This window comes from Orbicella franksi, chromosome 15 (assembly GCF_964199315.1).
Source record: "Orbicella franksi chromosome 15, jaOrbFran1.1, whole genome shotgun sequence".
NCBI lineage: Eukaryota > Metazoa > Cnidaria > Anthozoa > Scleractinia > Merulinidae > Orbicella > Orbicella franksi.
In genome coordinates, this window is record NC_138159.1 from 16,897,993 (window position 1) to 16,925,068 (window position 27,076).

General features: G+C 39.0%; 2 protein-coding genes across 6 annotated transcripts in view; one reads left to right on the forward strand and one right to left on the reverse strand.

Moving 5' to 3' along the window:
• Positions 1 to 1,441: 1,441 nt before the first annotated feature.
• On the reverse strand, positions 1,442 to 23,475 carry LOC145469387 (WD repeat-containing protein 43-like). Of its 3 annotated transcripts, XM_081453090.1 has the most exons (23): positions 23,254 to 23,475; positions 20,790 to 20,924; positions 18,036 to 18,157; positions 16,772 to 16,892; positions 16,091 to 16,242; positions 14,957 to 15,059; positions 14,623 to 14,687; positions 14,122 to 14,182; positions 13,892 to 14,002; positions 13,045 to 13,284; positions 12,530 to 12,582; positions 11,936 to 12,023; positions 11,431 to 11,523; positions 11,311 to 11,342; positions 10,571 to 10,634; positions 9,958 to 10,071; positions 9,563 to 9,635; positions 8,938 to 8,990; positions 6,809 to 7,870; positions 6,022 to 6,093; positions 5,679 to 5,740; positions 4,811 to 4,885; positions 1,469 to 4,096 (listed from the first exon to the last, which is right to left on the reverse strand). In XM_081453090.1, exons 1-19 carry the CDS (start codon positions 23,431 to 23,433, stop codon positions 7,757 to 7,759), a joined length of 1,974 nt encoding a protein of 657 aa, XP_081309216.1. In that variant the 5' UTR covers positions 23,434 to 23,475; the 3' UTR covers positions 1,469 to 4,096; positions 4,811 to 4,885; positions 5,679 to 5,740; positions 6,022 to 6,093; positions 6,809 to 7,756. The 3 variants fall into 3 exon arrangements, with proteins under 3 accessions (XP_081309217.1, XP_081309215.1, XP_081309216.1); XM_081453091.1 differs by having other exon boundaries at positions 1,442 to 4,096; positions 5,663 to 5,740; positions 6,022 to 7,870; XM_081453089.1 differs by having other exon boundaries at positions 1,464 to 4,096; positions 6,022 to 7,870.
• A 192-nt stretch (positions 23,476 to 23,667) lies between these two features.
• The window catches only part of LOC145470621 (cyclic nucleotide-gated channel alpha-3-like), a 45,817-nt gene continuing 42,408 nt past the window's right edge, over positions 23,668 to 27,076 (forward strand). For 2 of the 3 annotated variants that reach the window (XM_081454423.1, XM_081454424.1), the window contains exon 1: positions 23,669 to 24,760. The gene's annotated coding sequence lies outside the window, so the exon portion shown is untranslated. Of the gene's footprint in view, positions 24,761 to 27,076 lie in introns of all 3 variants that reach the window. The other variant, XM_081454425.1, reaches the window with a different exon arrangement.

Below are 27,076 nucleotides of genomic sequence, written 5' to 3' on the forward strand. Positions count from 1 at the left end.
TTTTATGGAAACTTGTTGTTATAAACAGTGTGAAGTGGAAGTGTACATGCAGGGTCGATAAAAATACAAAATAACGATACAGCTTGAAATTTCCTGATAGTTCTATTTTTAATAATTTTCAAAACACGGGATGTAACAGTTTATGCTGAGACAATTACTATTTATGACCCATTAATGGGGCTGTTCTGCTCCCAGCTCTATGGCCCGCCGCAATGTTGACAGTGAAGCATTGTAACTCAGCAAATAATCCGGGACCCGAAAGACTGTCGAGCAAAACTCTTCTGGTTTTAATTGTTATAGACCTTCACTTTTAAGTCCGTATTTCCACAAATGATCCTGTCCTGAGAAAAGTGCAATGGCAAGGATTGTTTTCCTTTTGATTGTTATTTTTAAATTAGGTATCAACTCGATGTTTTCCACCCCAGATGCTCTTAAAGTATATGTAGTATACAGCTTCACAAAAGGGGAACAATATCCATGCATTGCACTTGTCTTGGCGAGATAATTTTCGGTACAGGATCCCTTGCGGAAATAGCTATACAACAATAAACTTCAAGTAGTTTATTTGAGTCTTCAAATTTTTACATAGTATAAATACCGAATCATTCGGCTATGTAAATTCAGCTGCACAACATAACTTCCACTGCACTTGTCTATAGATGGAACTTTGTTAATGAACTTAAGGTCAAACGTAAGCTCTTTTGTGGGATTGCGAAGCTTGTGACATGTGTTCGAAATAAAATCTCGAAATAATTTGAGAATACCCCACGGGAGAGAGCCTGCGGGGGTCTTCGCAGAAGTTTTGGGGGGCTACCGCACACACACAAAAAAGAAAACAAGAAAAAACTCCCCATTACGTAACAACCCAAGTAACGGCTGCGACGGAAATTGGAGCCTAAAGAGATTTATACCCAGACAAGTAGGCGAGCACTTCTGGTATTCCATCTTCGCCCCAAAAAAATCAAATGTCTGAATTCCACATTCAACTTCAGACGCTTTACAGACTTTGTAATTTCACATCTAACTTAACACAAGAGACGAGGATACAGTTAACGACATCGAACTTTTAACTCATTCAACTATAGTTCAACACTACGATTGACAGCACCGGACTTTGTGATTTAGTATAAATGGGTGAGTAATCGGCATTCGGGACATTGGACTATTGGCTCAAAATCCAACTTTATAGTTATCACTAACGGACTTTACAACACAACGTTCAACTTAACAGGAATCAAACTCGACTTGGTCACTTCAACAAAACAGAATGTTCAACTGTCTCAAAAGCGATGCTCATCTTTGTAAAATTCAATTTTAAAGTTCTCAGCAGGGACACCACATCCGTCAATAGGCGAATCTTTGCTGACGTCATTGTTCACATTTTTCCTCATTAACATACGACTTTGCGCATAGAAGACATCGCGCTAGACACGATTTTACTAGAAAAACTTAAAGAGCTTGTGAAAGTTAGTAAGTGGTGAAAGTTTTGGCTCTTTGGGTATAATATTCGAGGAGAAATTGGCTTTCAAAAACATCAAAATTTCCGTGTGGCAAAAGCGCTAATGAGCTCAGACATTCTTTGTAAAATTTTGAGCTTTTAAACCCGCGTCGCACAAAAAGTATTCAGTACATCGCGCTCAAATTCCTTGCGACATTTAATCGTGCTGTGCCCTTTCAATATTCAGTATTAACCTCTTTGTAGCTCCATCAGAAACTGTACCGCTTGGAGTAATGAGGCAAATATTGTAAACAAAGATTCTCCTATAAATGAGTTGACAGAATGACGTCACTATCGCAAGAGCTGGCGGACATATTACTAAAGCGGGGATGAGAGGAACGCGCGCAGCGCCTACATTTTTCAAACCTCAAGAGATTACAGATCATTTTCTCTTGTTGGGATATAGCGGTAATATTTTCCAATATTTTGTACTTGACTCTTCAGGGAATGGACTACAAGAAAATATGTTAAAATTCAAAGCACTATAAAACACAAGAGATCATGAGATACATTCAACTCTCCATTAACGGACACTCTCGTAAGCGGACAGCTTTACTTACAACCACTGTTTTCAATTCCCCTTTTTACCTCCCAGTCAAACTCTGTATTTACAGATTCCCAATTGCGGATATTCTCTCGTAATAAGATCTTTCTTTTGCTTACGGTCTCTCGTAAGCGGGCACCCCATTTAAATTCTCAAATGTCTAAAAATCACGAGATATTTTTGTTTTGGAGAAAATAGTGATCGTAATTGCGTAAATTAACGCAACGCACCATCATAACTCATCACGTGATAATGATCGTTTGGACATTTTTGCATAAAAATTCTTATTTGGGATAGCTTATTCCAGGCGTTCAGTTGATTGGGTAGCCTGATTCCTGAACGGTCCAGACCGCTCGCGGCCAGGCACCGAGCCTCTCTTTCCTTTATGTCGCTCCGCCGTTTTTTCGCGCTGCGCCCCAACTAATTGAAAGCCTGGAAGAGGCTCTGTTGAGAGCACCAACATGGCTGCCGCACGTGCAAACACTCTACAGGCCGCCACGTCACGTGTACATAAGGCAAAACTTCGGTGCTGGCTCCAATCTAAGTCATAAGTCGCGCGCCTATTTTAATGTCGCTTTAATCACGTGACCTGCCACAGGACATTAACTCAAGGTGCGGCGCTAAATCGATTCGTTACGGTATTTGGACGTTTGTTGATCCGTTAATACAAAAAAACCTTCAAATTTGGAGGGGGGGGGCGTATAATTGAGGGGAGGGGTTGGTGGACGGAGCGCACTAAATAGAATTATCAAAGTTCATATAACCAGCAATCAGGTCTCTTTTTCACGAAAACAGAACACCCGACAATAGGTTACTTCACTCTTCACTTGAGGCACGAAATTCACACAAGTGAGCTCTGCCAAAGCTCTCCACGCCAGAACGTTGTAGAGACAAAACTTAAAACTTTTATCTTTAATTTGGTAACATCTTGTTACGTAATTACAATACCAAACAACTTTTGATTTGTTTGAGGACAAGGTTCAGAGGTTTCACTATTCACATGCAAACAACTTCGGATAACTGTCAACAGTCTACAGCGCGTCAATCAACAGACATCTTTCATGCCCTGTCCTGATTTGTTTCGCGAAGACGTGGATTGATACCAAACATAGTTCATAGCACATAGTTCAGGAGTTGATTACTAGTGGTACAAACATGTCAGAACACATCAGACTGTTTTATTATCAATAGTATCTTTATTTATGTGTCGTGCATGTAGCTTCAAAGCGACTCTCCCTGGGAGCCCACTAATTGGGACACCTATTACGTAAAAATATCAAATAAATTTAAAATTATTTACCTCCAAAAATGCTGTCTTGGAGAAGAATACCTCGAAATAAATTATTTGATTTATAGAAACCTCTTTAATGCGAACAACAACTGTACCCGGCTTGGTGTCTGTGTCATATAGGTAAAGTTTACCTGACCCAATACAATCAAAAATCAAAAATCTTCAGACCTATCTTATTTTTCGTGCTCTTTCTTTTCTGCCTCGACAAGATGATACCCTAGAACGAAGTTGTGAAACCTGCTGGGACGCGACAGGTTGTCACTGAAAGGGCGTTTTGTAGGAAACGAAAGTTTGTGTTTCCGATGAAGTTCGACTTGAGCCTCGTCCACACTACGCCAGAGGAAACGCAGCTTTATTTCGACAGTTAGGCCTACCGTCTAGTCTAATCTATCACGAAAACGGAGCTTTTCAAAAACGCTCTTCAAACCGGGGGAATTTGAAAACGTCGGTTTTTTGTTTTGTTTTGCGTGTGGACAGAAACCATTTTGAAAACGGAGTTTTTGAAAACGATGGCGTCACGATGATCATGTGATTTCCCTGACTGGGTGTTTTTCAAACACAAATCCAAAATGACAGGTGATTGTTGTGTTTTTAAATTCACCCGGCGTAGTGTGGACGGAAGACATTTGATGCGTTTTCCGGTGTAGATTACACGGTGCCTTAAAGGCTGTACTGTATGGTGACCATGGAAGCGTTGTCGCCCTGAGAAAGCAGTTTTTCGTCTGCCGTACACCAAACTGGGAATCAACCGGGTTCTCGTAATCTAAAACAAATATCAAAATAAAACAGTACAGTGACTATATACTGCAGAAGATACCAACAGCTATGATAATAAGGTTTGGTTTTCAGAGACAGTCAGAGTTAAAATAAAGATGTCTTCAGTTTATAACTGATCTGACGGCAATTCCTATCACAAAACTGACTCATCATCCATGTCTCACAGATTGTCGTCAATTTACAACACACAACGTGTAGAAAGGGCCCGGGGGGGGGAGGGGGAGGGGGTTTTCCCTTATATGGGCTATGTAAGAAATGTGCAGCCCCGGAGGGTATGTTTTCTTTAGCCGTTTTGGTCAGAGATAGGGTATATAGTTTTTGCATTCTAGTCTTGAATTGGGTATATTTATTAGAAGAAGCCCTTTTTCTCATCACAGTTTTGTATCCTACCTAATAAAAGCATATAAACATCGCCTTTAACATTGTTCTGAACTAGGGAACTGATTATAAGGCAGGTCTGGCACAGGGCATTGATTTAAGGGTCAGGTCTTTAATAGGGAATCGAAGTTTTGGTCAGGTCATAAATAGGCTGCGGAAATTCGCAGATTTTGGTTTGAAATAGGGTAAGGCTTTTGGGAAGCGGGCCACACACCCTCACCCATTTTTTTCTTAGAATACCTGGAGAAAGGGTGCCTTGCTTCTACAAGTACATTGTGACTGTTGAAAAGCCGTTCCAACTCGTTTTTATTCCTTTACTTACATGGTGCTTGAGTACTACAGCTGATTTTGTTTCAATTTGCGCTTTGTTTGAAGAGGTATTTCAGGGTACTTGGATCTGTAAAAGGATAAGCAAACATTTTACAAAACGACAAAGGACTTGCAGAATACAGTTAAGTGCAGTTAAAAATTTGTTTTCCAGCGACAGTCAGAGTTTCAGATGTCTTCAGGTAATAACTGATCTGACGGCAATTCCTATCACAAAACTGACTCATCATTCATGTCTCTGGGAAGTTTCTCTAAAATATGTCACATTTCAAAACTCAACTCCTAATGAATACAGAATTTTAATAAATAAAAGGGATTCAGATCTCGAGAATTTGAATACAAACTCCACATTTTAAAATATCAGTCCCAAGGGGTTAGGGGCATACTGTGGGAGGGATTCATAATGTCAAAGATATGGTGTAGTGCGACACTTTGTGACCATTACGTCACTTAGGGTTTAGTCTCGTAACCGGTAGAAACCGGTAGAAACCGGTCTACGAAGAGGACACATGTCGAAGTAGATTGTTCACAACCCTCTATTTTCTCATATTTTTATTCGATCGTTGAAAGCGCGGACAGAATCGCGAGAGAACTAGACGCCAGCGCAAAACAGGAGACTTGAGAGCCTGTGAACAGTCTTTTGTCGAAGCTAAGTTGTTTACTCCTTGCCTGCGTTGAATAAAGTCAAGAGTGTTGTGTTCCTTGAACGTGTCTTGAACTACGTCCCGGCCCGTCTACAGTGGGCGGGGAGGGAGCTATTTTCTGAAGTATATTTCGTTTCATCAAGCTCATGGCAGAATTGTTTAACAAACCTATTTAGAGTTAGTAAAACTAACTCTGTCGTTACTTTAAAATTCCTTTACCTTCCATGTCCATTCCAGCTGGCTTAGCTTCATTTCAAACCGTGGTGGAAGGGAACTGGGATCTAAACATGAAACAGAAACGAATTCATTAAAAATCTAAGATTTTACAATACAGCCACGCGAGGATCAACATAAAGTGTTTGTTGCTCAGAGACAGTCAGAGTTTCAGATGTCTTCAGGTGATAACTGATCTGACGGCAATTCCTATCACAAAACTGACTCATCATTCATGTCTCACACATTGCCTTCAATTTACAACACTGTGTAGAAAGGGTGTCTCGCTCCTACAGGTACATCGTAACAGTTTATGTTCGAACTCGTTCTTCATGATTCCTTTACTTACATGGTGCTTGAGTATTACAGCTTGTAGTTGCTTGTTTGTTACATTTTGCGCTGTTTGAGGAGGTACTTGGATCTACAAAAGGATACGCAAACATTTTACAAAACGTCTAAGAACTTGCAGAATACAGTAAAGTGCAGTTAATGCATGTAATTTGTTTTCCAGAGACAGTCAGAGTTTAAGATGTCTTCAGTTTATAACTGATCTGACGGCAATTCCTATCACAAAACTGACTCATCATTCATGTCTCTATAACTGCCTGTAAATACTTGATGCCCCAAGCAAAACGCTCGTTATTTTTACGGCTTGTGTGCTGGGCTGCGGAACTAGCGATCCAAATTCGGGCTCGAGCCCTGGTCAGGGTCATTGTGTCGTGTCCCTAGGCAAGACACTTAAAGGCTCTAACCAGACAGTGCTGGGGCAACCGGACAGTTTGCCTGTGATCATCGCATCTTGGTGCGCGAAGCAACACTCCTAGCCGCTTCATTCTACAGAAACTCAGTTGGGCCTAGAAGGTTTCACTTGACTTGATGTCCCAAACGGTAAGAGCAGAACTTGAAATTATTTCCCAAAGGAGGAAATCCGTTATAGATCTCCTGCATATCTACATGTAGCTGCCGCAAAATACCCAATCCCAAAGTTTTATTCATAACACACCACTGCAAAAGTAAAAAGGGACTCATTTACGATAAAGTTTACACCTTCCAAATAACGTTTACATCCTGTGTACATAGTTAGTAGAGGGTCCCCTCTACTAACTACGCTGGGTATAAATGTCGCTTTACCGTACCTGCCACAAGAGAAACTCAAGCAACTGGGACCATCTTCCAAGGTCTTCCACCTCTTCTGCCACGTTTACTCCCAAATGAAAAGAAAGAACAGAAATAACGATGGCTATATTTGCTTGAAATATTCTGACAGTTATCAACACTTATAAGGATTTCAAGCTTACCTATGTTATTAATATATTAAACAATCTTTTCAGTGCTTTTTTCCGATCCCGAATTTTAACCCGTGGATTGCGTAAGCAAGCACGGGTTGTATTGGTGGATTAGATTAGTTATTTTGTTAATTAGACAACAAAAGACAGAGTCAGTCTTACAAATTGCACGTTTGCTGGGTGTTTCACTGGTCAGGAAATATGCAAAAACAATAGAACGTACGTTGACAAAAATAAGGCGTGCTTGAATGTTAAAACGACATAGCTTCAAACTTAAAACAGAAAAACAGCAAGCGAACTTACCTGGTAAAGGCTGAATCAATACTTCTTGGCAAATGATACTCGTGGAAGTGGCGCGAGCAACTTCCCATCCAGTTGTCATGCTCTGCTCTTACGACAATGGACAAATGGCCGACGATCGAAACGTCACATTTCCAAATTCGCCTTGGGGGTCAATTTACCAATTTATCAAGTTCAAGTTGATTTTCAGCCGTCTTTCCACATTCACTCAGTTATTTAACTCCACATTTATTTCTTATTTACGCGAAAATAACAATAGAATATCTCAATGAAATATATTTCTTAATTTCGACGTTGTCTGAACTCTAATATCAATAAAAAGTCAAAGCTTTCCAGAAACGGCTCCATACACGTGCTGCCTAAAAACCCCAACCATTCCCAAGGCCACTTCATTTAGCATTGAGAACTAAACAAACGTTTTAAATATGGGCACAACTTATTATTTTTATTCTGTAAAACCTAATTACAGTGTGATCTGTTTTTTGAGAATTTGTACATTCAACTTTCCTCGTCGGATTGATCGTCTTCATTATTTTCTTCTTCAATTCCAGTCTCACTTTCTTCTTCTGATTCTGAAGCTGACTCCTCATCTGCCTCCTCTTCCCAATTTTCCTAAGAAAGTAACATCATCTCTTGTTAAATAATGAAAATAAACAGTTAAAATCTATTATTTGCCTTCAGTCAGTGCTTATAGCACAACGGGTTAGACGCTAGCGAGGCCGAACAGTAAAATGTCAGAAAAAAATAATTCAGATTCAACAGAAGATGAAACTCTAGTGTGTGACCATTCAAATGAAAGCTATTGAGCAGCATTTCCATGTGGTACTGTTTATTATGCTGTCAAAGTGGTTCTAACTTAAGGTAATTCCTCTGAAATAGAAGTGACAATAGATTTTTGTTCAAACTTTGTCCACTGAATATTTGTCATATGACAACTTCAATTTTGAAATAAAAAAGGAGGGTGCCCATGCTCATTAAGGAGCAGTGAGGCATTGAAAATGCCCCATTTTGGCATTATTTAATGCTTATTATAAGAACGCATTCCCAGTAATTGTAACATCTTTGGGAGCCCGGACTCATAAGAACACGCATTAAACTACAGTCAATACAATGTGTCGGACACAAATAAACGTTTTAAGTTTGATTCAGGCAGAAAGCTAAATCCTTGATTAAAAATTTGAACCAAATTTCTTGACGTGGCTACCGACTGCAAAATAGAAAAGACCACAGTGTATCTGCTATTTTTCTTATTTATTCAATTCTCAGCAATAGAAATTAGATCAGTCTTTTCTCACGCAAAGCTTATGATTAGTTGATTACAATGACTGGAAAAAAAATTGGGGTGCCCGTGCTCGTTGGTGAGCTAGAGCCATTTTTCAACTGACAGAGCTCAATATCAAGGCAAATCCGTCATGTTTTCAATGTGCACGTGCACGAGCGCGCGCTAATGACGCCATAAATTATGCGCAGTAAGGATGCGCAATGCAAATGTGAGGAATGACCTTAAGTCTGCATATGGAACCCTAGTGTGAAAGCTATGAAACGAAAGCTACTTAGCAGAACGTTAAGGGAAAGAAGTTAATTTTTTCGACATTTTGCGACTCAAATGTGAAGCTGGGCTACTACTATCGAAAGACCTTTCTACAACACACAAACTATACTCAGTGAATATAACATACATCAGATTCTGAGTGTTCAGTCTCCATAGGTAAAAGAGGCTCCTCTTCAGAGTCTAACAAAAATGAACAAAGTTGTGATTTAACCTCACACTGAGAGAAGTCTTTTAGATACCTGAATTAAAAAAAGCGGTGTTCTCAGCTTACTAAGGAAAGGCTACCTGGCATACATGTACATTTAGACTGTAACTTTAGTAGGTAGAACTAAATCTTATGCATGAACAGTTATGCTTTAGTACAATGATACACGTTACCAGTACGGTAAAACATGGAGAGTACCCAAATAGCAAAGCCTTATCACAAGCGTGTAAGACTATATGTAAATGTTAGGTTCACAGTAAGCAGCCTAATACACAATGGTCATATCTATTAATAAGGTGTTAAACATGTACATGTACTGTAGCCCGTTTACGTTCACTGATGTACACAGACTGGTTTGAACTACATACCCCGTAAATGTAACATGAATTGTTCAACAAATGTGCATTGTGTTTAGGAAGTGGAAGAGAAAAGGGTGGATTTCACTTAGTACGTAAAAATGTACATCTCAAACAGCAAGTTGTAAATGAATAGCTGGACATGATTGGGGTAGGGAAGGTCATACAGTCATAAAAATAAAATTTCACACCTTCCTCTTGATACACAACTGCAGGCTCAACATGCTCATCCTCATCTGTGGCACCATAGCTCTGAGAATCCACCTACAAACAGAAAGAACAAGAACACCCTCAGAACTAACTCTATGGAATAGAATTTACGAATTAAAGCATTATTTAGGTGGAACATTATTGTCCCAGAGACAGTCAGAGTTTAAGATGTCTTCAGGTAATAACTGATCTGACGGCAATTCCTATCACAAAACTGACTCATCATTCATGTCTCTGGTAAAGAGAGTTCCCTGCATAGGATTTGATAGTGCTAGGTATGTAGGGCTTTGTAGTCCTGGTCACACATTGTGGTCCTCTGATGTCAGTCAGTGAATAATTATCATTTCAATCATCAGTTATTTCAAAACACACATACCTGTGAGAGCATCAGGTCCAGACGGCCTTGAAGCTTGCACAGTTTAGTAAAAGCACCCACACGTGATTCCATCATGGCATATAATCCACTGAGTGAGTGCACAAGATCCGGTACCTGTTGTGCGGAATACAATAAATTGGTCAGAGAAAAAAAAAGTAATACCTGTTACTAAAATTTCTTGAATGTGTTAAATGGAAAATGTGGACAACTTGGAACAACCTTACTTGAATGAAAGTAGACTTGGTGGTTCACTGCCCAAAGGTGATATACAAGTTGTATGAAATTTTAATAAACCTCCAGCTTTATTATACACACAGGATCTGTATTTCCATATAACTCTGACTATAAAAACACAGTTTCCTACATGTAGCATGAACTGTTTACCTAATGACTATATGAGCAAATACAGCATATATTTTGATAACTACATGAAATGAGAGTTTGGGAGAATTTGAATAAGTTGTGCCAAGGGCTCATGTTCCCAAAGCATGTCACATTCTTCAAAACTTCCACTTGGGTTCTTAAGCCAATAGAAGCATCGAAAATGTTTTCTATTCTATCTAAAACATAGGCAATCTATTCATTATAGTTGTATATCGGTGAAAAGACTTACTGTCATTAAATAAGCCATGTGGGCACTTAAAATATGTTTGATCCATAAAATCAGGTGTTCTCCCCTGAAATTTGGAGACAAAACAAAAACAATAATTGTTTAAGTACATGAAGTACTTACTAATGTTGTCACACTAAAGTTTCTAATACAGTCAAACCTCTCCATAATGGCCACCTTGGGGACAGAGGAAAGTGGCTGCCATAGAGAGGTGGCTGCTATGGGAAGCTAGGGGTGTAATATGACACCTGCTCTTTTGGGGGGTAGGGGTGCATCATTTCTATTGTTGAGAAATGCTTTTTGTAGCATGTAAATACATAACACAATCAAAATATATCAATGAAACAGAAACCAAACAACAACAGAGGCCAATGAACTGCGGTACGGATCAAGTTTTGCAACATTTTGCAATAAAAAATGGGATTTTGTAAACACTGTTTGTCAGTCATTGATTAACTGACCATTGCTGCAAGAATATTTTGGCAGTTGGTTTCACTTCAGTGGCAGTTGCTGCTGTGGAGAAGTAGCTGTTGTAGAGAGGTTAAAATAAGAGTGAATATATAGAATGTCTGCTGCAACTAAAAAAGTGGCTGTTGGAGAGAGGAGGCTGTTAGTGGAGGTTTGACTGTAATCCATAGGTAAGGCAAAGGTGAAGAGTTTTGACAGTAAAATTTGGGCCAATATAGGAACTTATCTGGGTTTCCTTAGCATGTAGCAATGAGACTATTGCAACTTGCACTCACCTCCAAGGAGTAGCTTCCATTTTGTGCACAAGCTGGAATAAAAATAAAATAAAAATGTAAATTACCAATAAAAAGAAGATCCAAACATGTGCTTGTATTTATATGATGTAGACAACAAACCTCTTTTAAGAAAGGAATCGCTAGAGTCACGGGGAGTCTTTTAACTGTGTTTTTCATAACTGACTCTTTCTTTCCTCCATGTTGTAATACATCCTGCAAATTGATTAAAAAATACAGCTGAAGTCAATGTAGCTATTGAACTTACACATAACTATAATATGATTCCAACAGGTCATTTTTATTAGAATCAACTTGATTGTTAAAATGAGAAGTGACAGCTTGATAGCAGCTTTTATTGATCTAAAGACATTTTGGCTAAAGAGTAAGCCTATAAAAATGTCTTTGAGGGGTAGTGAAATGGTAAATTCAAGACTTTGTAAGATGGTGACACTAAAATCGCTTTAGCAAGCACAAGTCTCCCTTAGCCTGGCAAATCAAACTGCGACTCTGAAATGGCGGGACAGAAACCTCTTAACTGAGGTTAATCTGTAGATCTCAGTGGATCTTTGCTATTTAAACTTTACGTAACCAGCTGTATTCCATAAAATATTTCACAGTATCAGACCTCCAGAAGAGTATTATCTTGACTATGAAGAGCCTGTATGAGTATCTGCGCCAATGAATCAGCTGTTGGAGGACCACTTCTTTTCCTTCTGCAAATAAATCAAGCAGGTTGTATAGCATATGGTCATATAGTGTCATTCAATGGACTGGAACCTGCAGATCCAGGATTGTGTGGTTAACGACCATGCATAAAACCACAAGTATGATTAGAGTTACTCAGTACAAAGGGAAAAAGGTGGTACATGATACAACCAATCTACTTGGGATAACGGAATTAAAAAAAAAAAAACAACAACAACAATTATATTTACTTTATTCAATGACTTTGACATTCTGATTCTTTGGTTATTCAGCCCTCCAAAGAATCCACCTTGATATTATCCCAGATGTCACCAAAGATGGTTCACAATCTCACCCACTTTTCTGGAGAGGTACGCACACTCACCAGCCATAAGTGACTGCAAACTGTGACTGTAACTAACAACAAAATAACCAGTCCTTGTGTCTTTTATATACCAATTCCAAAATGATAGTCCATTAACAAAAACGTTCAATGTCAACAACAAACTACCCCTCATACATTTGTATTATATACCTTTGCGTTTCCGAAGATGCATTGTTTATTGCTCTTAACCGGTCTTCAATACTCTGTAAAAGAAAAATCCAAAAATCTTGTTGATAAAAACATACTTCTGCTGAATTTCCAGTTACTGTCTTCTTTAACTATAAAACCACGCAACTGGCCCTCTCTGATTTTATTTTTAATGACTTTAACTTTTGACCATGAACCCAGAGGGGTAATGGGTCAGAAATTATTATTTTTAACACGATTCCTATAATCAATGATCAAAGTTTGCAAAGATAGTGACCTTCATGATGTATGCATCAAATGCACAAATAAACAGGTGGTGACATGGCTGTACACAGGACTCCATAACAAATGGTTATGGTTCAAGCCCTCAATAAAGATATTGTTGAACCTGACAGAATGTCAGTATTGATGAACCTGATAAAATGTTGCATTGTCTTGAGATGGACTGACATGTAATCTTGGAGAAGTAGCAAAATCCAGATCACTTGATAGAATTCCAAAGATTATATTAAACACACCTGTTCCTCTGGGGTTTCTGTTCTTAGATCTCTTGTTTTCCTTTTTGTTGTTGTATGATCCTCTTCTGACAGTGGAGCAGGAGTTGCCAGTGCCATATTTCCTGCACCCAGGGTTGTCATCTCTGAAAAGGAAGCCTGACCTTTGTCGACTTGAAAGGGTTCATGTGAACTGTTGTTCAGGAGGAGGTTTGACGTGTTCTCTCGCATCAGGCATGTGTGTTCTTCCATTGTCGAATAAGCCTGTGATGATGAAAGAATAAAACAGAAAACATTTATTAGAGATCATGTTAAAATTTTTATAAGAGTTTTCAAGATACACTACACTTTCAAGAGCTCAAAATGACATAGCCTTTTTTCCAGACACAAAAAAGCGGCCATAAAAACAAGGTGGCCATATTAAAGAGATGCTCATACAGCAGGATTCTACTTAACAGTTAGACCTGTACCCCGCAAGGGCTACGATTCAATAGCCCATGAAGCCTCGTGGGCTATTGACCCGTGGCCCTTAAGGGCGAAGGGTCTAATTGTTTTAGTATCACCCAACCAGTCGGACAGAAAAGGCAATAAGAAAGTTAGCAAATGCAAGTTGAAGAAATATTTTATTGGGAATGAAACAAACAAACAAACAAAAAAAAACGTCACACTCGATTACACCAATTTCGCTACTTGAAGACTATTACTAATAGTCCTCTAGTAGTGTAGCCAATTAAAATGCAGGATTTGCATTAGTCCACTAATTGGGTGATACTGAACTGATTTATACTCTGAAAAGCTGATTCAGAAGTTATATCCCGCATACATGTACATGTACAGAACCAACATACTGCATTAAATATTAATCTCTCACCAAAGTTTCAAATTGTGGTTTCACTGTAGAACCATAGGTAATCAACACTTCAGGTTCTTTTCCAGAAAACAAACGGACACATAACACTGGTATGGGTGACGGGGTTCCTTCCTAAAAGCATAAAGGCAAAAAAGCAGCTCAGCGCTTAAAGAACTTATTGTTCTAATATGGAGTAAAACTAAATAAATTGCATGATCTAAGACATTCTACCAACTTATGATATAATTTACCTTTTTTTCTGAAGATGCAAGCTGGACTGTTTTTGTGGGTCTTAATGGCTTCTTACCACCACTAAAACAATAAAATATCAGTTATTACTAACTACTTACAGTATCAACTGGAAGTGAGGTCTTGACGGGAAAATCTCAAACCTTGGTCTAGCCATATTGACCGAGCGATAGTGAGGTCAATACTGCATGGCCGAGGTTTGAGATTTTCCTGTTAAGACCGAACATTCAAGGTTAATGTGTTGTTTATGATATGGCTTTTTGCTTTGTTTCTGCAGGCCTGTAATTGGCCTGTGGGAGATCAATGACCTAGAATTAGACTGCGCATTATGTGGGCTATAAACACAAGCCGTGAAATAATGCAAATTAAGAGAGTCCACCAACAAACTCAATCTCCATTATTGTAACAAATGCATGACAAAAATTAATTTTAATGAAGCAGAGCTGGGAAGGCAAGTTATGTGTGTAAGACAGTACTGTAACAACTATGCACAAAAAACTTACCCATTTAGAGAATATTCAAAAATATGAAGTTGACCATCCTTTGAGGCAACAGCGATGTGAATTGGCTAAAGACAATTAAAAATAAGTGATGCTTACTAAACACATTTCTTCCTGCGCACTAACCTGCATGTAAAAGCTCAGTTTATTAATACAACAGTCTACATAATGATGCTACATACAAAATGCACTGTCAGCAACAGCAACAGTCTTTTTCAAGTCAAGATTTGCTATGATGGTCAGTACACTCGACACATTATTAATAGAAGTGATCTACAGGTTCTGCATGTTGAAAATGCTGCAGAGCTAGAAATAGCTCCATGAGACTACTCCCTACCTTGTCTCGACTACTGTGCCGCACAACATCAACAGCAATTGGTTCATCTGTGAGCGAAAGTGAGACTAATGCAGTCTTGTCTTGTGTGTCTAAGTTCACAAACCTGTGGTAGTAGAAATAGAACATCAATATACACATCTGGCTTCTTTTCCAGTCATCAGATTAAAAGAAAAATTGAAATCACAGTGAAACCTTTGGTAAAGGTGCTTTTTTGGGACCAAAAAAGTGCCTGATGGAGATGTACTATACACGTGAATATATGAAAGATCATATATTTGAACTGCGGAGAAAGATATAGACCTTTACAGAAGGTTAAAATGTGGAGTTTGCTTGTGGTTGGGTCCATAACTAAGCAGGGCCCAATTGCAAAGAAAACCACATTTTGGGCTTACCCTTCAAGCAAGCTTTAACTACATGTATGATCTACTAGCCCCAAAAGTCATTCTTGCTACCCCCCTCCTCAAGAAATTTCATCTCTTTTAGTCTTTCTGTAACTTGAATTTCCTCACAAATTTTCCCCAACAAACTTCACTTGCTGAACAGAACCCACTAGCCCAACAGCAACACCATCCACTAGCCCCAGGCATGGACATGACTTTCTTAGCACAATGCTTAGAGTCTGCTTACGACCGGTGTCCATATAATTATAAGGAAGGCATCTATTTATGGAGGTTTTACAGTATGGTACTTGATGAGGGACAGAAAATTGTTAACTTTGGCAGAGTCCACACTGCGCTGGAGGAATCTGAAAACACAGATTTATTTCTACTATTTGGCCTACCAACCACACTCTGTCATTAAAACAGAGCTTTTTCGAAAATGGTCTTCAACAAACCGATAGAATATGAAAATGCCATTTTTTTTTTGTGTGTGTGTGGACAGAAAACAATTTGAAAACACAGCGTTTTGAAAATGGCACCTTAATAATCACGTTGTTTTCCTTTAAGACAAATCCAAAATCAGTGGTGACTGTTGCATTTTTAAATTCCTCTGGTGTAGTTAGGAGGGAAATCATTTGACACATTTTCAGAGCAAAATCTTCATTTTCAAGTGTGGACAGGGCCTTGGATAGATACCTGTGTAAGGGAAGAACCCTTGTTTTAGCTTATTTCCTGCATACACCAATACACTCACCAGATATTCATTAATCTGTCCTGCTCTGCTCCCGAAATGAAGTATTGACCATTAATACCATTAATTGGAATGTGGTTTGCGTTTGAGTCATGTGACTGGGGACTTGGAATAAACAAGAGATGCGACACTGGAGATGCATGACCTGTAAATTTCTAAAGAAGGAAACCAGGAATTAACATTGTAATTGCAGGGCTGTCATTAAGTTTTGAGTCACCTGTAGCCTCATTCTCCACACCCGTAGCAAACTTGTTACTTTGTGGTTGAATTTGATCAACTACAGGCAATTTCACTGGTAATATCAAGGGAAAATCACGCATACTCAGCTGTAACAGGTGTTATGGGTTACGGCCCTTAATGACAGCCCTGGCAATTGGATACATACATGTACTATGTAGAACCAATCTCAATCAGCATTTTGTTGGGGATATGATTAAATAAATGTGAAACCAATTTTAACCATGTGAACTAAAATCCACCAATTTGCACTTGACTAATTAAGTCTGCCTACAGTACATGCAGTTCTTGAAATGTCAGCTTTCTTTTCTTTGTCTTTTTTTTTTTAATTAGTAAGAACTGCATGTATTTGATTATTTCAAGTTCATAATACATTGAAAATGGTGTTCACTTTCTCACCAGCACTCACACTACTGTAACCAACAGACTTATTTCTACTCTTCTTACTTTAAGTGTTTCTTTGGTTTCCAGGTCCCATAGTTTAATATTTCTTCCAGCTGAGAGAAGTGTATTTCCTTTTGGACCAAGTCTGATGCATGTTACACCATGTTTGTCAGCTTTCCATTTGCTGTCAGGAATAACAACATGGAAAAGTAATATTTACAACTCACAATACCATATACGACATATGCAGTTACAGACTGTATTAGTTTGTATGGTGTGATTGTCACTGTGAGGGTAGTTCTGAAAAGAACTGTTGTTGGTGACTGACGTTTTGACAGCCTTAGCGGAAATCAGTAAGACAATAACTGACTATAGAGAGTTAGTACACTAATTTAGAACAAACACTCAAACATACTAACTTTATTTGACTTACAATAGACAGATTGAAACTTACTAGAACCAACCAATGACTGTTGACAAACTTTACACGAGTCTTCCAGCCAATATCATCATGGTTAAACTGACCTTGGGAATCACTTTCAATGGACCAGACTTATGACACCATTGACTGACAAACACTATTCTCTTCACTCTGACGATAACTTCTGCTCAGGTTGTCAAAATGTCAGTCACCAACAACAGTTTTTTTTACACCTACCCTCACCTGGATGATCACACAAGGTGAACTACTGATACTCCTGGGTTTAAACCATTTACTATCAATGATACATGGTATTCAAACTCCAGGGTCTTCAATGCTGTCCTCAAAACTGAAAGTGCTCTGAAAGCTAGAGTTTCCCTAAGTTGTACAGGTTGATGTGAGCCAATGGGCAAAAAATGCATCTACCGTATTCCTCGGGTGTAAAATGGGTTAGTGTAAGTCTACTAGCTTACTACGATTATCAGTTGAGTAAGGCGTAATAGAGCTTTGGTGACAGAGTTTTGGGCTTAAAATTATGGAGTCGCCACAGGCAATTTTCCTCATTTCCAATAGTAACAATATCATTACCTACAATTTTGCATGCTTTGCTGCTCATGAGGTCAAAGGCCGATAAGTTGCCACTAGAAACAGAGCCAGTTACCCCTGACATTAACAGAAGTTGAACATTAAAACGTGGTCACCAAAGTTCTGTCGTGTCTTACTCAACTGATAATCGCAGTAGAATGATATCCACCTAAACTTGCAAAAGCCTTTATACATATTTAATCAACACATGCAGAATCTGGTATTGAGGGTTCAATTTCTTTGAAGTGCAACTGCACAATCAGAAGTCTGTAGTCTACTGCATGCCCAAGAAATAAAGTGTCAACAGAGAAGATGCCTCACCTTTTTCTTTGCCCATTTCCTGTGTTCCACTCTGTTACATGTTTATCATTTGAACAAGAATACAACGTGCTATCATCTTCACTCCAACACAGATCATTAACTCTGTTGTCATGTCCTCCCTCCTTCAAAGGTACAAATTAATAACAGTATTATACAGTGAACTCAATATCTTTTTTCTGATTGGCTGAAAGCGTACAGTGAATTTTCCAAAGCAGCATCTGTGTCATCTAGCTGCAGATTATACAATAATCATGTCAAGGACACTCAAGGACATGGGTAATCATGTCATGTATGACCATGGTGCAAGATTTCTAAGGCTAATCACATCAAGTTCGCACGCTTTGTGTTGGTCTTGGTAAGGGTTATCAGACGAAGCCGCAAGTGGAGGCTGATAACCCCTACCTTGACCTTGATTAATCTGGATATCACAAAAACCTCATCTAGTAGTATTGTTTAATACATGAATTATAAATGCACTGTATATAATCTAGAAAGGCTGTTAAGGAAAAATAAAGATGTGCATGTACCTAAAGACCTAAAGATATTCATAACATGGTGTTTCTGGTCTTGAAAAGTGAATCGACAACCCAAAATGAACAGCTGTAAAAGTGTTGCAAAAATTTGTCAAATGTTGCTTTATCCATACCGAAAAAATATGAACTTTAAGTTAGCAGGAACAAAGCCTGTGATACAGTGGACATACAGTAGACATACAGTACATGTACATGTACCCATTCTCTAGATCGATCTGATAAAAATAACTAACTCAGAGCCATAAGGACCTTTTTGAAGGAAAGTTAATATGCAAGAAGAACATTATAAAGAAATAACTGCCTAACTCAACATGTTAAAGCTTTCATGACGGACTTTAAAAAGGTTCTTTAATCAAATATTCATGTCTTGGCCTAGTAAATGCACTTGCAAACGATCTCCAAAAAACTGAATATAAATTATTCATACAACATCAAAATTTATCATGTTTGAGTACTCATTAATCAAGATTTGACTTTTGCAAACCCAAACATTGCTGTAGGCAAAATTCATTCTTTTGTCAATAATTTATCAACTTGAGAAATGCATTGCTTAATGGTTATTTTATTTTGTAAGGAAAAGGCTGTTATTGAAGGTTGCAAAAGGGTATTTTAGCTGATCTGTGCCTGTATGCAGACACCGCATACATGTAAGGAGAGTCCACTAACAAGCCTGGTAAGCTGAAGCTCAAGCTAAGCTGTTATCAAGCGCATTAATTGCTAAAAGATATCAACACTCGATCGATATTCATAATATAATCAATAGATATATTAATATAGCACAGTGAAAATATAGGAACCTTCACTTTGTGAGGCATATTCAAATGATATGTTTCCACAGTACACAAACATTCTTTCCCAAGGTTGTAGTCCAAGAAAAATTATGAGGAGCCCAAAGGTTCCAAACCAGTGTAAGAAAAAAGTAAAACTTTTCAGCCAAAGGCAAAAGTTAGTCCTCTGTGGTGCCCCGGCACTTCTAGAGCACAGCCCTGTTTCCCATGATTTCTTACAGTAAAGTGTTACAAGAAGATCAAGCTTATACACTTTATCTGTATTCATGTACAGTTTCTCATGGCTTTTCCACTCTTGTGCGTAAGAAATTATATGATTTTTTTGCATAATCTCCCTCAAAAAGAAGTCATTTGGTGCATAGACATTTCTCCAGAAGGCATTGGCTTACATTGTAAACAAGTTACAATAGACTTCATGTAAAAAGTAAAGTCCCTTAACCCTTTCAGTCCCAAGTTCAAAATGTCAGTTCTTCTTACTGACAGCCATACAGTTTTTTTTATGTCAGTTTTGAGAATTTGGTGGCACATCAAGACAAAATTGCTTTACTGATTTTCTTCAGTCTTGCCACCTATTTGCTTGATAATAGATTGGCATTGTGATGAGAAATTAGATTTTGATCACTCCTGGGATCCAAATGGTCAAGCCCTGGCAACTAGCTCATAGCTCTCAGTGCTTAACTCTAGTTTCTACAACATGAAGTGGCCAGGTGTATTTTTACCCCACCTCAAACTCCTAGATTGGATGCTACAATAATTGTAGTTCATTGTAGGGTTGTTCTAAGCATTCTGCAAGGTTACCCTAGTAAGACACTGGTACCCATTCATTTTCCTGGGTGGAGAGAGGCTCTGTGACAGCAAAGTGTCTTGCCCAAGAACACAACACAATGTCCCTGGCAAGGGCTCATACCTAGAACACCTGATTTGGAGTAGTAAGTTAAAGTGTGCATACGAGCCAAGTGGCCCATCAGGCCAAAGCTTATCCCAGTTTCTGTAGCACAAAGCAAGTGGGAGTATTTCCACTCCCCCCTGGATGGGATGCTAGTCCATCGCAGGGTTACCCCCAGCATAAAGTTTGCCAGTACCCATTTATTAATTTCACCCACCTGGGTGGAGAGAGGTAATGTGAGAGTTACATGTAAGTGTCTGGCCCAAGAACACAACACCATGTCTCCGGCCAGGGCTCGAACCTGAACAACTCAATCTGGAGATGAGCGTACTAACCATGAGAGCACCGTGCCAGATTTGGATTGCAGCATACCATAAGATTACTTGTAGAAACACACTACTTGTCTTAAATAAGTAAAAATATACCACAAGAAACAAGACTTGGTGTGAATAAGGAAGACTGTCAGGGAAGGCTGAGATGGAGGTACCATCCGTGAAACAGTACCTTCAACATTTAGCAGCACAATATAGCAATAAAACTAACTTACCAATCTCTGGTTTACTTCTCCGGCAGACACATTATATACAAGAACATCACCTGACGATGTACCAAGTGCTATTGAATCAACATCTGTATTTGTAGAATGTTTGGAAGTCTTTTGTTTCTTTCTTCTTTGAGTTGCCTGTCAGACAAAATGAGGTTTAAGGAGATTGCTTCCTTTTGTTTATGTGCAAATACTCTGCACATCATGGGATGGTCCACTGGGAAACCTGGGTTTTATTTAAAAGGTTTTGTTGATACAGCTGTAGACTTTTTATATAAAGATGTAAGGTCTTTGCTTTATTATCAGAAATATTGGCATATCAAGGATTTGGTTGGGGAGGGGAGGGGAGGGGAGGGGAGGGGAGGGGAGGGGAGGGGAGGGAAGGGGAGGGGGGGCTTTTAATCAGGGAACTTACACATATTTTCAAGGAAGGTGATAGTCCTCTCCTAGCAGTGGGGAGACTTACAGGGGAACCACTCTATAACTGCCAGACTAGGGAACAGGTGCATTGTAGAGAGCTTGCTTGCTTAGAGTAACAAGTACAGTGTGCTTGTTGTATGCATCAGTACTGTTAAAGAGAGGTTGTACTGTAGCCATTTGCGGAGGTTCAATAACATTTTCAGAAGTTCACAGTCGTACCACACGGTGTTAAAGCAAGATATTCATAACCAAACACATGTATTCATGTGACAAATATACATGCAAAAGCTGCCATAGCTTCAGTAAACATTGCCTGATATCTGCTACGCTGTGTGCATTATGTATATCTAAAAAGTTATGAATTGAGATAGAAACTACAGTTACTCGAGTTTCACGCTTGAAGCGATCATCATACTATGTATAGATTTAGATACATTGAAGCACACGTTTGTTATCCATGCATATTTTTATTACAGGATTGTCCGGGTTGCATTATATTCAGGTTATTGAAAAACTGGATGATAATGATGATGATGATGTGTGCTCAATTTATGAAAAAATGTTCGACTCTTGAATCAACTGGGTCAACTGTAAGTCAACAGTAGGAAATGCAGATGCCAATGATGTTTTTACTGTGCTGAGTCATTAAAGCCTCATCCCAGGGTGCAGTTTGAATATTGCAACTCCTTGTGCACCACTTTTGATGAACCAGGTGTTAAGGGTACTTAGATGTAATTAATTAGTTGTTTAAATTGCGTCTACAGTACCGTTCAAATGTAAGTTGACAGTCTCGACTCGAAACTCAATCCTCGACACTCGATGCTTTCGAGAATTGAGTTTCGAGGCTTGAGTTTCATGTTTTGAGTTTCGAGACACTCGAAGAATTTTTCGAGAAAATGATTTACATCTTGAATTCGTAACAATAGAAATAAACAATATCGCGCTTCGTGCGGCTTCCTTTATTCGTGCAAGAGTACATATATTTCATATTAAGGTCCAAATTGCTAGTCTGAAGTTGAAGTCTTGAACCGTAATCGCATAGCGTTCGTTGCATAGAAAAAACAACACGAGTACGAATCAACCAAACTTAGAGTAAGTTATAGTACCACGTGCATTTTGCATTTGTGCATAGTGCATGCAAATGTTGTTGCGTATGCAAATTTAGATCAGTTTTATAGTGAATTTGTTTGAGTCCAGCTTTATAACAGTTAAGGTCAATGTATAGAAGGAAAACTGTTTTTGTGAACTAAAATCTTACTAATGTTGGTGGTGGAAACAGGATAAATGACAGGCATTAAAGACAAAGCTTAAGATTTTCATGTTTGCAAGGTTTATTTGAATCGCTACAATGGTCAACCAGGCTCTTGAAGATCTGTTATCTGATTGCCTTGATACCTGGTAATGAGGTTCCACATGTATTCAATTAACTGCATGCATGTTAGGATAACATGAATAATCCACCATTTAACAAAATCTAATAGAACATATCACGATCTAATAATACTTATAAATACAATTGACTAAATTATACAATAGACATTAGATCAGTGGTTCTAGTTACTGTGGGATACGGTAATCGTGAAATGTGCAAGATACATGTAGTCTAAACTACTGAAGCTTGAATACAGCGTGACAAAAAAATCTGGTGTAGATCGCCATACAGTGATTCTTTAATTCAATACGAAATCCCGTGCTATTCATATTAAACTCCTGTTCAATACGATATTATAGACATGTGGATAGTTAACTGGAATCACAGACTTTTCAGTCACGCAGTTAATTGAAAAGAAGCTACAATTAATGTAGTTACATAAACAATTTCATGACCATTTAGCCTCATCGAATGTCGACGGGTCTTCGGAATCTCCACAGTAAATCACGCGTTTAAACCGTTATTTCCAAAATGAACCTCTGCCGTTAGTTCCAATGTTAATAAAACCGAAGATTGGTGGCTACTTAATCGCTTATTCTCCTGCAAACTTAGCGAACTCAACGATTCTTTTGAAGAAAACACACAACGTACTCATGGGACTTCACCAGCACTTACCGTTGTTCGAGAACTTCGACTCCATCTCAGGCACGTACAAGACGAAGAAAGGTGCGATGGGGGAGTATATTCATGCTTTAACGATCCAACAGTACAATCCCATAGTTTTAGCCGTCCATCAGGGGATAAAAGTGCTAAAATACGACCATTATTGTCAAAGGCACACCGTGTACCTTCCATATTTCATGGCTCCATTTGCACGTGGGACCAGTCTTGTTGGTTCCCAATCCTCGCGCTTGCGAAAGCAGATAATGAACAGAGATAAACAGAATAGATATGGAAATGAAAAAAGAAATGAAATGAAATTTGGGAAATAAGTATTTGAAATGCAGTCTCTATGATGGTTTCCCATGCAGAGGGTGTAACTACAAAGGGCTTTACAGTTAAAATTCGGGAAGACCTGGAACGGTGGCTTTGACACAGGATTTCGCCAAGGCTAATGGTTGAAATGAAACAAACAATCAAAGCAGCCTGGTTTTACACAGAGCATAAATATCACTGTTTTTTGTTACAAGAGGGTTTGCTTAGAAGTGTCGCCTGATGACTTACATCCATTAATAATAATAACTTTATTTAAGTGTCGAATGTGTTTAGCACTATTGTGCTAATTGGGGACACTGTAAATGGGTAAACAAATATTGCAAATAGAAAATAAACTATTATGAATCCCAACTGGTGGGAGGCAAATCCAGATAGCAGTAGGGCGTGGGATTTGAACCAGGGACCTGCAGATTTCAAATCCAGCGCCCTAAACCACTCGGCCACGCTGCCTTCCTGGTGATGGTGTCGATGACTTCACTTGACTGGTTGGATGAATCCCTAGATGAGTGCTTACGAAAGATCACGATGGTGGCTGATTAATCTGATCTAGGCGTGGAACTGTCTTCCGCTGATTGTGCACTTTAGGCCACTCAGTGGCTGGGTAGGGGAATTGAACAAGGCGGCGATTCGTGCAGCAGGTTTGGTAACAAGCGAACAAAAGAACAACAAAAGGTAACAAAATCCGGTTTGCAAGACAACGCAAAGTTACTATCTGCCTTTTGGGCTAGCTTTAGCAAGGTTTTCTTCAAGTCTTTGCCTGGAGCGGCTCTGGCCCACCTGGAGCGTTGCGATCTTACATTGAAAACGGTAGAGACTGGAGAGAGGTTTTGGTTAATAATTTTCCCAGCTAGCCAATCAGAAGGCGAGAATCTAATGACGTGTAGGCGCAGTGCCAAGCGCGCCAAAAACGCCGGAAGTCAGTCGACCCAAGAGAGAGGTTGCTTGCATGCAGCTTGTACGACTGCGGGGTTTAACTCCTTGTGGAAGTTGCTTCAGAAATGAATGGCTTACTCTGGTATAAACCACATGAAAAGAAAGAGAAGAAAATCGTGCTTATCAAGTTCGACACAGACAAGGAGGCGATGGGTATAAACGCAGTTAAAATCAAAGGAAAGATGGATTTAAAAGATAAAAGATTCAGATCAAGATGGTTGAGGGGTAAGCGTCCCTAGAAAAGTCTGTTCAGGTTTGTTTAGGTTCATGCTTCGTAATCAGTTTGATCTCCTTTTTTAGTTAGTATCACATCTTTGGTGTATTTCGACCAATAGTTAATTGACGATTCTGACGAAAAACTTTAAAACAATTATTTTGGTGATCATATCGGGTAATTTTCATGTTGTTAGATTCCGCGGCCAGATTGTAGAATACCGGGCCACTCGTTTGCTTCTCATTGAATTTGAATGGTTTGTTTTGTTTCTATATACTTCGTTAACGCTGATAGATGTGTTAGTAAGTGGCTCGGTATTGTAAAATGTCACCTCAAAAATCTTACGACTCTCTCCAGACCGTGAACTAAAGGGTGGGTTGGGGGGGGGGGGGGGTTGTTTTGCTTGCCCTACCAGCTTTTCTTCCTTCTGTGATTTCTTCTTTTCTTTTACCCAAAATAGGGGGGGGGGGGGCAGGCCCCCTGGGTCCCTCTCCTGGATCTGCCACTGCTTGCTTATGATCCAGTGAAGAACCAATGACAATGCTAGTCAGTCTCAAGCTTTGTGATTGGTCTATTCTTTAGCTTCTGCTGTGTCTTTGACAATCTAGTTTTCACTAGATCATATGGGATGTAGTCATAAGCAGAATCAGTAGTTTGATTCTGACATCGATTTGACTACAACCACTTGTAGATCATATCGCTCCATGCCTCTAATTACGACTCCAACTCTGTTGTTAGTGAGAAACAGCGATAAGGCCATAATTATGCACACTTGATATTCCCTTATTTGTACATGACAACAGACAAGTGCAAATATGATATTTCATAAAGGCATTGATGGCAAAATTTCACCTTGCACATGGTCTGCAGTGCAATGCAGGCATGCTTAGTACAATCATGGTCAAGACATTGCACTCAAGTACCAGGTAATTAGTCCCAATAGTGTACATACAGGTTTTGTGAATGCCCAGATATTACAACCAAAAAACTTTAAAAGATCATTTAAAGGGCTGTAAATATTTGAAAATGTTGGGAATTTGAATTTTACTGGTAGCATATTGCAACTCTGAATGACTCACAGTGCTGCTACATGTACAACAGCTGTCGTGTAAGGTAAAGGTAAAGGTAAAGTCTGCATACAAGCCAGTGGCCTATCAGGCCAGTGCTTGTCTCTGATATCTGTAGCTTGAAGAAAGTAGGAGTATTTCTACTAGTCCATCACAGGATTACTCCCAGCATTAAATTCGCTGGTACCCATTTATACACCTGCATGGAGACAGGCACTGTACGTGAGAGTAAAGTGTCTTGCCCATTAACACAACACTATGTCCGCAGCCAGGGCTTGAACCTGGACCGCTCGATCTGGAGGTGAGCACACCAACCATGAGGCCATTGTGCATCCCACAGCAGCTGTCATACTAAGTCAGTTTTGCAATGATTGGTGCAATTTCCTGCAATTTCCATTTTATAGGTCTTACTAATTTCCTACAACAACAATTTTCCAGCATATTGCTGTACCACTATATCCTCACTATAATTCCATTATTACCATCTACACAAACTCATAAGCACTTTAGGAAAACAAATCTTTGCTCCTTTCACTTGCACTGATCTTAGCTCTTACTTTTACACATCTGTGCACATAAACAGTTGATACCTACCAAAATTTAACCTGAATGTTAACAGATGCGACATCTTTTTTTGCATGGATCTCCTATTTAAAGGACTTAAAAAATGGAAAATTCTCTAGAGCTACATGTACTTGCCAGATGTATATATTTTTTATTTTTTACTTTTAGCTGAAAACTTTTGCTTTTCAGTGGGAAATGGGTGAGTGTTCAGGGTTTTCATTACATTTTGAGTCACCCATAGCCTTGCTCTCCATGCCCATAGCAAGCTTGTTACTTTGTGAGTGAATTCTATCAACAACAGGTAATTTCACCCATAGCATCAAGGGAAAATCAAGCATACCCAGCCAGTGTCGAAAAAAAGTGTCGTCCATTCATGTGGGGCAAGTAGATTTTCTTGCTGGGCAAGTCACTTTTCATTGTCACTTGTCTGATGGGCAAGGGCCCAGACAAGTTCTCTGTCAACTAAATGAAAAAAAAGTCAACTAAGACTTGCCCATGGCAAGCAAAATTTGAGAGCTGCTTGTCTGAAGGGCAAGCTAGAATTCAAATTTTTTTGAGCCCTGCTCAGCTGTAGCAGGTGTTACAGGTTACAGCCCTTAATGTCAGCCCTGACTGCTAGTGTGAAGCCCTGTTAAAGTAATCTCTGTAAGGCTATCTAATGACATTGATTTGTTCTCATTGAATTTCAAAATTGTACATATTCACAAACATTAGTTAATTGACA

Excerpts from the sequence above, each read along its gene's own strand:
- LOC145469387 (XM_081453091.1), bottom strand. The coding sequence starts at position 23,433 with ATGGAAGGTACACGGTGTGCCTTTGACAATAATGGTCGTATTTTAGCA. Across the intron at positions 16,243-16,771 it reads AAACCAAAGAAACACTTAAA|AAATTTACAGGTCATGCATC; the intron begins GTAAGAAGAGTA and ends TTCCTTCTTTAG. Across the intron at positions 14,688-14,956 it reads GGCACAGTAGTCGAGACAAG|CCAATTCACATCGCTGTTGC; the intron begins GTAGGGAGTAGT and ends AATTGTCTTTAG.